Source organism: Bison bison, unplaced genomic scaffold, assembly GCF_000754665.1.
Source record: "Bison bison bison isolate TAMUID 2011002044 unplaced genomic scaffold, Bison_UMD1.0 scf7180017864143, whole genome shotgun sequence".
NCBI classification, from domain to species: Eukaryota; Metazoa; Chordata; class Mammalia; order Artiodactyla; family Bovidae; genus Bison; species Bison bison.
Window position 1 is genome coordinate 6,489,769 of NW_011494715.1, and position 11,002 is coordinate 6,500,770.

The window sequence follows — 11,002 nt, forward strand, 5'->3', positions numbered from 1 at the left end:
GCTTTGAGGGGGGGCCCAAGGGTGCCTTCCAGGTGCTCACAGTGGAAGGTGCTGAGATACGAGACTCAGCACTTCATGCCTGAGATTCTGATTAGAGCGAGTTCTCTCTGTGAACCTCAGGTTTCCTCCTATGAAGGGGGAAAGTCAAATACCTCCCAGGATGGCTGTGCGGGTAGAAAAACACGATTCTCTTTGTATTCGGAATCTAAGACACCTTTAATAAAGGCGAGTTCTGCACACTCTTCATCTCTTCCCATGGAATCAGACCAACTGAATCTGAAACTCCCTCTGCCAACAGCTTACTCTCACAACAGAGTGCTTTTAAACCTGCTGCTACACATAAGGGTGTTGCCACCTGAGCACCTGCCCTGCAGCATGCAGCTTCTTTCCCTTCTCTGTGTGAAAAGAGCTCATGGTCAGCCCATGAGGGCTCCTCGGGCAAGAAGGAGGTCATGGTGTAATTCACCTGCTGCCAGGAAAGAAGATTGTGAAGGACAGGGGAGCCTGGTCTGCTGTAGTCCATGGGGTTGCAAAGAATTACAGACTGAATGACAATAGCAGCCTAGGCAGGGAATGTTTCAATTCTGCAGGCCAGTGTGCAGCCCTCCTTTCCCAGCTGCAGGTGAATTACACCATGACTTCCTCCTCGGCTGTCCCAAGAAGATCCACAAATAATCCAGAATCCCAGGGTTCGAGCCTAGTGCTGCAAGGATCTTCAGCACTCTCTCATGTAGCGAGTCTGGGTCTTGCATCGACCTGAGACTGGATGCAGAAGCATTAAAGAAAGCATCTGCTCTGACTGCTAATGGGTACAGGGTTTCTTCTGGGGGCGATGGAACTGTTCTGGAATTAGATAGGGCTGATGTTACACAACCTGGTGTATATACTAAAACCTCCACTGAACTGTGTGCCTTAAAACAGTGAACTTTATGTTATATGAATCATATTTCAATTTTTTTAAAAAACAGCCAGTAAGAGAGCAAGCAAGCAACATCTGCCCCAGGTTACGAGCAACAAGTTCTAAGAATAAAGCATCCATTCATCTGTATAGAAAGGCCCAGGAGACTGGCATATGCAGTTTTCCACTTAGGTTTCTATTGCCCAAATCTTACACTTTGTTATGATAGGGCAAAGCCACCACTATGAGCTCTGAGAAATCAGCATGGCATGTGATCAGTTTTGCATCCTGATGTATGTTGGGGCCTGGAGCTTGATTTTACACACGCTGTGGCAGATGTTTCTGGTGGCCTACCCAATACCCATTTCCCTGTTCTTCCTTACTACACAGTACCCCTGGTTTTATTCTAGGTCCAAAGTGCTCAGCTAAAAGCCTAGCTTTCCCAGCCTTCCTTGTGGCCAAGGGTAGCCAATGAGAATCAATCTGCCAGTCATTGGGTGGAGCTTCCAGGGAAAACTCTTTTAAGGGGAACAATTCACCTAGAAGAGGTCCCTTCTTTACCCTACTGCCTGCCTTCCTGGAACACAAATGTGATGAGTGGAGCTTCAGCAGGTATCTTGGATCATGAGATGGCTTTGAGGATGAAAGCCATGAACTAAAGATGCTGCTGCTGCTGCTAAGTCGCTTCAGTCGTGTCTGACTCTGTGCGACCCCATGGACGGCAGCCCACCAGGCTCCGCTGTCCCTGGGATTCTCCAGGCAAGAATACTGGAGTGGGTTGCCATTTCCTTCTCCAGTGCATGAAAATGAAAAGTGAAAGTGAAGTCGCTCAGTTGTGTCAGACTCTTAGTGACCCCATGGACTGCAGCCTACCAGGCTCCTCCATCCATGGGATTTTCCAGGCAAGAGTACTGGAGTGGGGTGCCATTGCCTTCTCCGGAACTAAAGATGATGGAGCATCAAAATGGAAGGATTCTGGGTCCTATATGACTCTGGGCTGCCATACCAATCCTGGATTTCCAATTTCTAACTTTTTCTAAGGGAAAAAACTCAAGATATTTTCTTCAAATGTTAGGATTCGGTTTGCTCTTTGTTCCTAACAAGCCACACCAAAGTCAGAGAATTTGTTAAACAAACCACTTATTTGGTTCTTGATCCTGCAGAATGGTTACTTAGGCTGGGAGGAGCAGGGCAGTCTTGGTCTCAGGCGCCCTCATGACTCTGCAGTTGGCTATAGATTGGCTGGTTGCTGGCTGGAGGCACCTTTGTTCTCTACCAAGTGTCTTATCCTTCCTGTGTCTCTCTCATCCCCTGAGCAGGCTGGTCTGGCATGGTCTGGGGTGCAAGTTCAAGTAAGTATATCCCAGCCAGGCAAGCACCAAGCAGAAGCATGTAGAATTCCTGGGGGTTTACCTACGCCTGATGCTGGTACTCCGTTTGCTTTGGCTGCATTTATTGGCTGTGTGTGCGTGCTCAGTCACATCTAACTCTTTGTGACCCCATGGACAGTAGCCTGCCAGGCTCTTCTGTCCATGAACTTTTGCAGAATACTAGAGTGGGTTGCCATCTCCTCCTACAGGGAATCTTCCTGACCCGGGGATTGAATTCACGTCTCTTTTGTCTGCTGCATTAGCAGATGGATTCTTTACTGCTGGGCCACCTAGGACTGCCATAAGGCCAGTCCAGAGCCAGGTTGGGTGGACACCCCCAAGGTCAGAGGACAAAGGGGTGGCTATACAGAGGCCGTTCACTGGAACCATTGCTAATGGTTTCAGCCACTTTCTTGGGTTTTCTGTTACCTGAAGTTGAAAAACATCTTCCATGGTCCATCTTACTTTTGAGCATCTTCCTATTCCCTGGGTGTTGGGTGGCCAAACACTCTTCTTCCCTTGAAGTGGAGAGAAAGAAAAAGCAAGAGTGAAAAGTCACTTAACTTTTCTGCATTTTTCTTTGCTTCTTTACCAAATGGAAGAATTAAACTGAATGAACTGGAAGTTCCCCTTGGGTTGAATGAAGCTGCGTTTTGTGGGGGGCTGTTTCCTGTACCACCTGGAGGGGAGGGCAGGAATGAGCCCAGAGGAATTTGTGGTCACAGTTGTGTCTGTGGATGTGAGGGGAGTGTGGGAGTGTGTGTGTGTGTGTGTGTGAACCTTGCCTCTGGGAAGAGCAGGAGTCAAGTAGCAGGGATGCAAACTTTGTGGGTGCAACTTGGGTGCTCAGGGTCACTTACAGGGTTTCTCCTCTGCACTTGGTGGCTGAATCATGGGACCTTGAGGCCCATGGGCTTCCCTTGGAGGTGGGACTTGGTCTTGGAGCATCAAGCTGCCCTCTGCTCTTCTGAATGACAGCACCCACTTACTCAAATCATTGGAGCAGAAAGGTCATCTCTGGCTGTACCAGCTCCCCATCCTCTTGCAATCAAGGGGCCCAAGCCAGGTGGCTACAAGCTTTAGAGCCATTCAGTTCATTTTTTTTTAAATTTTAATTTCATATTGGAGTATGTGCTAAATTGCTTTAGTTGTGTTCAACTCTTCATGACCCCATGGACTGTAGCCCACCAGGCTCCTCTGTCTATAGGAATTTTTTTCCAGGCAAGAATACTGCAATCAGTTGCCATTTCCTCCTCCAGGGGATCTTCCTGCCCCGGGGATTGAACCCTACTCTCCTGCCTTGGCGGGTGGATCCTTTACTACAGCACCTTCTGGGAAGCCCACGTTGGAGTACAGTTGATTAAGAATGTTGTGTTAGTCTCTGGTGTACAGCAGTGATTCACGTACGCTGCTGCTGCTAAGTCGCTTCAGTCGTGTCCAACTCTGTGCGACCCCATAGACGGCAGCCCACCAGGCTCCTCTGTCCACGGAATTCTCCAGGCAAGAATTCTGAAGTGGGTTGCCGTTTCCTTCTCCATACATATACATATATCTAATCTTTTTTTCTTTTTGATGGTTGAGTATGGTTTATTAAGCTGTGTGTTAGTATAGATGCTGGGGCTTGCCCATGGTGCTCTTAATGTACAAGGCCCTGACGTTCTGCCAATTTTTCTTGAGCAATGACACCAGGGAGTTGACAGCTAAGTGGATATTGTACACAAACTCATCATCTGTTATCTTCATGTGGCCAACAGCCACTGCCAGACATAGCACCTTCTTCATCTGGAACTTGATCGTGGACTTCATCAACTTTGGCCACCAAGTTCTCATTGTGGGTCAGCAAGGAAGGGAACTTGCCGGCCTTGTTCAGGCCTGGGCCCAGGATTCGTCGGACCTGCTTGATCAGAGACTCTGAAGCTAAAAAGGCATCGTATTTCTTGGCCAGCTTCTTGATCAGCTTCTTCTTGTTGAGTTTCTTCAGTGCCTCGATGTCCATGTGGGGGATATCCACAGCCTTGGCCTCATCACGATGCTGCTGGTTCCCCGGGACACACACAGAGAACTTGGGGCAGGGAGTGGACTTAAGCCTGACGGGGCCCAGGAAGTGTTTGTCCTTTGAGGGTCCGAGTTCTTCAGGCTGGTCTGAAGCTCCACCGTCTCCAAGAACTTCCGGCGCTTGTGCTGGTTCCCGTGCAGTACTTCCTGCACCACCTCGTAGAGGGTGTCGGGGGAGACTTTGCTGCTCATGGTTCCCCATGCCCCAATAACTGGAAAAGAGCTCTATTCTTCATTCGGTTCTAACAGATAAGCCTGGAGGCAGATTTAGAAGCTCTTAAAACAATCACTGGCAAATCTCAGTCGTGGGAGCTGCAGGAGGAAGCAGGCAGGCAGGACTGGGCTCCCACCATGACCTCCTCGACCTTCCACCCACCCAGGACTTGTCTCTCTCAAAGGAAAAAGCCTCTCATCTCCAGGGATTTGGCTGCTGGAAATTTAGTGATTAATTACGGCACCTACTGCCGATTGGTCTCCTTAGTAACCACGCTAGCAGGGTCCCAGACGGAGAAGCTGTTTCCTATTTTCAAAGAGGGCAAACCCTCTCCACACTGTCAAACACCTTCAATCAAAACACAAATGGATTTTGAAAATCAAGAGACTCTCCTGTCTCTCTCCAGCCTCTTTTCCCCAGCAGTGGGATTTGAGGGTTTTCCAGGGAAGGCTGAGTGGTAGTGACTGTTTTAAATGAAGAGTTAGGGGACTTCCCTGGTGGTTCAGTGGCTATGGGGCTATGCTTCCAAAATGCAGGGGAGCCAGGGTTCCATCCCTGGTTGGGGAACTAGATCCCACCTGCCATAAAGAAGATCAGAGATCCTGCAACTAAGACCTGGCACAATAAATAAAAATAAGAGTTAGGCAAATCCAGTTTCAAGGCAAAGTAGCCTGTTGTGGTGGTCTTACAATCCAGAACATCTGGCCAAGTGCTGGGACTGGAGAGCCAAAAGGAGGTGAACTCAGGTGTCCCGCCCTCGAGAAGCTAGCCTTGGGGACAGGACACACTCTGGTGGCTTAGAAATGAGAGAATGAAGAAGTACATAATCTGGTGCTAACTGCAGATCTGCCCGGAAGTGGGAGAGCCGTTCGGGTGAGCAGGGAGAGATGGGATATATTTTCTTACTTTTTGAACGAAATGTTAAGATACTGAAGGTCAATAGCAGGTTCTGAATGGGTAGAAAGGAGCAGCTGGCCTTCATTCTGGGCCGGTGTCAGGATTATGGGATATATAGATCGACTTGAGCAGCTAAGACAAAGCACCACAGCCCGAGAGGCTGAACAACAGACATTCGTTTTCTTACTGCTCTGGAGGCTGGCTGGCTGGGCTTTAGGGGATCCTCCAGAGGCCTCTCTCCTTCTGTCTTCTCCTCCCTGTGTCTTCACGTGGTCTGGTCTCTCTGTGTTCTGTATCTTCATCCCTTCTTAGAAGGACACCTGTCATACGGGATCGCGGCCCACCCTGATCATTTTATTTAACCTTAGTCACCTCCTCCTGTAGACTCCATCTTCAGTCACATTCTGAGGTCCTGCGGATGAGCACTTCAACAGACAAATTTGGTGTGTGGGGGAGGGCATGTGTATTAATAACGAGGGGAAGTGATACTGTGCCCATCAGATAAGGGGGATGAAACCCCAGAAAGGGAACTAAGGGTCACTGTGGGCCACTGGGTGACTGCTGTGCACAGTGGGTTCCATCCTCCCCTGGGGTTACCCAGGCCCTGGTGAGCCCAGACACCAAGCTGCCAGCGCATCGGACAGTCTGCTCTGCTGTATCTTGATGTGCCTGGTGCCTGCGCAGTTCTCAGGGCCATGTCTTAGAGTCCCATCCCCACGAGGAGGTGTATCCTGGAACTTGGGATGTGGCGATCTTGCCATGCTCAGGAGGAAGAAGGCCTCCAGGCACTTCACAGGCTCCAGATCATGGGTTAGCATATGAATACTGGGGGCGGGGGGCTCTCATATGCTTATGTTCCATCACTTTCTATAAATAAATGCTACAAACCCCCTCTGGAGCTGCTGCTCAGACTCAGTAGCATCCGACTCTCTGCAACCTCATGGACTGTAGCTCATCAGGCTCCTCTGCCTGTGGGATTTCCCAGGCAAGAGTACTGGAGTGGGTTGCCATATCCTTCTCCAGGTCTGGAGCTGGTCCGTCTGTTAAATTCGGCACAAGTTGTTTACTTATTTATTAATAAATAATAAAGATGGATTTATTATAATTTAATATAATAATGTATTATTTATTATAATAATAAGAAGATGGCTGTGCTGCATTTTGTTGCAGGCATGTGAACTCTTAGTTGTGACATGTGGGATCTAATTTCCCAGCCAGGGTTTGAACCCTGGCCCCCTGCTTTGGGAGTTCAGAGTCTCAGCCACTGGACTACCAAGGAAGTCCCAAACTAGGCACAAGGTGCGAAGGTGGGGAGGCCCTTAGGCCTCAGCCCGCCTGCCACGTTTTCACTGCCTTCAGGAATTCTCACTCATGTCACCTCGATACCCACAGGGACATTAACGCACCCCGCCCACACTGCCAGCGTCACAACCTCATCATCACAGCTGCTCAGCTCTATAACTGAGTGTTTCCCTCCTCTCTCTCTCCCTATCCTCTGTATTCGGAGAGTTATCAAGTGTCATCATTTCATCTTTATTGCCATTTGTCAGGGCTCCCAGCACCCCCACCCCTTCAATCTATCCTGTATGCAGCCCCTTGCCCAATATTTTAAATTAATTTTAAAAATTAATTTCTTTAATTGAAGTGCAGTTGATTTACCATGTTGTGTTAATTTCTGCTGTACAGCAACATGATTCAGTTATACATATTTATACATATGCATTATTTTTTTAACCATTCTTTTCCATTATGATTTATCACAGGATGTCAAATATAGTTCCCTAGGCTATACACTAGGACCTTGTCTGTTATCCATTCGACGTATAAAAGCTTACGTCTGCTCACTTCAACCCCCAACTCCATGCCTCCCCGAGCTCCCTCCTCCGTGGCAACCACCAGTCTGTCTGTGATTCTGGTTCTGTGCCCAACGTTTCATTCACTGTTATACAGTAGGTCCTTAATTATCCATTTAAAATAACAAGTGTGTTACTTAGTGTGTGCATGTCCATCCCAAACTCCCTAATTATCCCTTTACCCTGTCCTACCCCCTACCCCGGTGTGCCCAATAATGCCATTTTCATTTTGCTTCATTATCTTACTCCCAAATCCTTTAAATCCAAAATTTAAAGGCAGTGGATAACGGTTGGAAGCAGTGGGGGCCCTGCAAGGCCCATTGAATTTGAACTCCAAAGATCGGAGTTTGAGTCCCAGCTTTGCCCCTACCCTGCCATGTGACTCTGGCTGAATCTCTCCTGTTTCCAGGACCTTGTCCTCTTATTCTTTAAAATAGGTCTAGTAATACCTAACATGGTATAACATTTATTCAGTCAATGTAATGGAAGGGGCTTTGAAAATGCTAAGGTATCACACAAATACTTGTTGTTTTAGTTGTGTCCAACTCTTTTGCAACCCTATGGACTGTAGCCCACCAGGCTCCTCTCTCCATGGATTTCCCAGGCAAGAGTACTGGAATGGGTTGCCATTACCTGCTCCAGGGGATCTTCCTGACCCTGGGATCGAACCTGTGTCTCCTGCATTGTCAGGCAGATTCTTAACCACTGAGCCACAAGTGAAAGTGAAAGAGGCTCAGTCGTGTCTGACTCTTTGCGACCCCATGGACTATAACCTGCCAGGCTGTTCTGTCCATGGAATCCTCCAGACCAGAAAACTGGAGTGGGTAACCTTTCCCTTCTCCAGGGGATCTTCCTGACTGAGGGATTGAACCCAGGTCTCCCACATTACAGGCAGGTTCTTGACTGTCTGAGTTACCTGGGGAGCCACCACATAAATACTATGACATATAATTGCTTCTCAAGCTCATCTTAAGTACAACCACGTCTTACAACTAATTAAAGTGTTAGTCACTCAGTCATGTCCGACTCTTTGCAACGCCATTGACTGTAGCCTGCCAGGCTCCTCCATCCATGGGATTTTCCAGGCAGGAATACTGGAGTGCGTTGCCAGTTCCTTCTCTAGGGGATCTTCCAGACCCAGGGATCGAACCCAGGTCTCCTGCATTGCAGGCAGATGCTTTACCATTTGAACTACCAGGGAAGCCTTACAACTAATTAAAAGTTGCCCTTTTCCTTTCCTGAGCTTCCAGAACCTTTGCCAGGACAATTGCTTGTATTCAGATTTGCAGTTTGCGTTGCCTGGTGCGCCCCCTGCTGTTCCCTGCCAGTTTCACATCTTGCCTGTCTAGGAGGATTGCAAACCACTTGCCTGCTCAGCTGCTGAATATCAGACTCTCTTTGGCCCCATAGACTGTAGTCCACCAGGTTCCTCTATCCATGGGATTTTCTAGACAAAAATATTGGCTCAGGTTGTGATTTCCTGTTCCAGAGGATCTTCCCCTGGCCCAGGGATTGAACCCGAGTCTCTTGCATCTCTTGCATTGTCAGGCATTCTTTACCTCTAGCACCATCTGGGAGGGCTTCCCAGATAGCTCAGTTGGTAAAGAATCAGCCCGCAATGCAGGAGACCCTGGTTTGATTCCTGGTATAGTCCATGGGGTTGCAAAGAGTCAGACACGACTGAGCGACTTTCACTCACTTCACCACCTGGGAAGCACATAAACCACCTGAGGGATGCATTTATATTCTCTCCTGTTCCTCTTCAACTGAGCACAGTGCCAAGCATCCTGAAGTCAACGAATCTCACGTATATTGATTGAACATCAGATATTTCATCACACAAGGCACATATTAATAGGCAAGAGATTCAATGAGCTATAATAAAAATCCCTGCACTCAAAGAGCTCACAGTCTGGCTTGGAAGACGAGTTGTAAGAGTGGAAAAGGGTGTGTAAAACTGTTCCAGAAGATACGTTGCTGTGTGAGGGTGATGAATCCCCTCCCACTTGGGTGGTGGGAAAGGCTTGGCTGAAAGGGAAGCTTTTGATATGAGTCTTGGAGGATGGGTGAGATCCAGATAGATGTATATGCCAAAAGGTGGATTGTAGTGCACAGGCCAGGTGACCTGGAGTGGAGGAGGCTTGGCAGAAGAGGGCGATCGGACGGAAAGCTGGACCAGCCAGCTGGGTGAGACAGTGGAAGGCCTGGAATGGTAGCCTCGATGATTTGTGCTCTGTCTTGGTGATTGAAAGACTTGGAGACTTTTTGCTCAGGAGTGATAGACTCAGGGCAGTCTTTGGAGTGTTAAGGGAGGGTTAACACTAATTACTTACTTTTTAAATAACTTTGTTTATGCTTGGCTGTGCTGAGTCTTCATCACCGCATGGGATTTTCTCTAGATTCCAAATGGGGGCTACTGTGGTTGTGGTGTGTGGGCTTCTCATTGCAGTGGCTTCTCTCGTTGTGGAGTCTGGGCTCTAGGGTGTGCGGGCTCAGCGGCCCTGTGGCATGTCGGATATTCCTGGATCAGGGATTGAATCTCTGTCTCCTGCATTGGCAGGTGGATTCTTTACCACTGAGCCACCAGGAAAGCCCCTAAATACTTACTGATCAGAGAGAGCAGGAGAGTGTGTGGGTTCTCCTCTTGAGGCTCTTCCTCCAAGGATGACTCCAACCTCAAAATCCTGTCAGAAATAGCCATACAAACAGTCAAGCAACTGCACGGAAAGTTTACTGTTTTTTCAGCAAATCGTGTCGCATGAAAATCTCCTAATCTCATGACACCTCCTGTTTCTAGATTAACTCACATCTCTCTTTCACCAGTGCAGTCAGGGGCCTGAAACAGCCACAGCCAGTCTGAGCCTGCCCCTCCGCATGGGAGGAGGGCCCATTCATCCTCCCTCTCCCCAAACAAAGTTCACAGAATGCCATTTCACGAAATGATGCTGTTTGTCACACAAGATGACTATGTTCCCAAAGCTATTTCATGGTTTTGGGAGAGGAGAATACAAAACAGATTTTATATGTGTGTGTGTATATACACACACATATATAAATGTGTGTATATATATATGTGTGTGTGTGTGTGTATATATATATAAAATGTGTATATATGTGTGTGTGTGTGTGTATATATATGGCTTCCCAGGTGGAGCAGTGGTAAAGAATATAAAATATTTTTCTATTATGAATGAAAACAATTTTCTTTCTCAAAAAATATATATATATTTGTATATGTGTATGGTGCATGCTCAGTCGCTCAGTTATGTCTGACTTTTTTGTGATCCCATGGACAGAGGAGCCTGGTGGACTACAGTCCAGTGGGGTCACAAAAAAAGTCAGACACGACTCAGCAAATGAGCTCTCACCATGAACATACATAAGTACATATATTTTTTTAAAAAAAGAAACTCATTTTCATTCTTTGCAAAAATGAAATAATGGATCTCTGAGTCCATGTTTTCACCATCAATTAAAAGACATTACCTAAGAACTTTGTCCTGCTGGTCTCCCTCCCTCCTATGGATCTCCCCACCCTGGGGTCTGTGGACCACACTCGTCATGCACACAGCTGGTACCTCCAGCTCTGTCTGCCATCATTACAATCAAAGAGCTTTCCCCAAGCAACAGGAGCTGGTGCCGTCAGAATCACTTGCAAAATGTATCTTGTTGAATAACAGGAGCACAGCGCCTAAAAAAAAAAAAAACCAAAGTC

At 47.6% G+C, this 11,002-nt stretch overlaps 1 protein-coding gene and 1 pseudogene across 3 annotated transcripts in view; both read right to left on the minus strand.

Annotated features, from left to right (window-relative positions):
* Positions 1 to 5,869, minus strand: part of PNOC (prepronociceptin) — a 35,835-nt gene extending 29,966 nt beyond the window's left edge. The window contains exons 1-2 of one of the 3 annotated variants that reach the window (XM_010840292.1): positions 5,807 to 5,869; positions 2,698 to 2,786 (exon numbers count right to left, since the gene is read on the minus strand). In XM_010840292.1, coding sequence (XP_010838594.1) covers positions 2,698 to 2,743 — 46 coding nt within the window. In that variant the 5' untranslated portion in view covers positions 2,744 to 2,786; positions 5,807 to 5,869. Of the gene's footprint in view, positions 1 to 2,697; positions 2,787 to 5,443 lie in introns of all 3 variants that reach the window. The other 2 variants (XM_010840290.1, XM_010840291.1) reach the window with 2 other exon arrangements.
* On the minus strand, positions 3,871 to 4,515 carry LOC104988834 (annotated as a pseudogene).
* Positions 5,870 to 11,002: the final 5,133 nt, after the last annotated feature.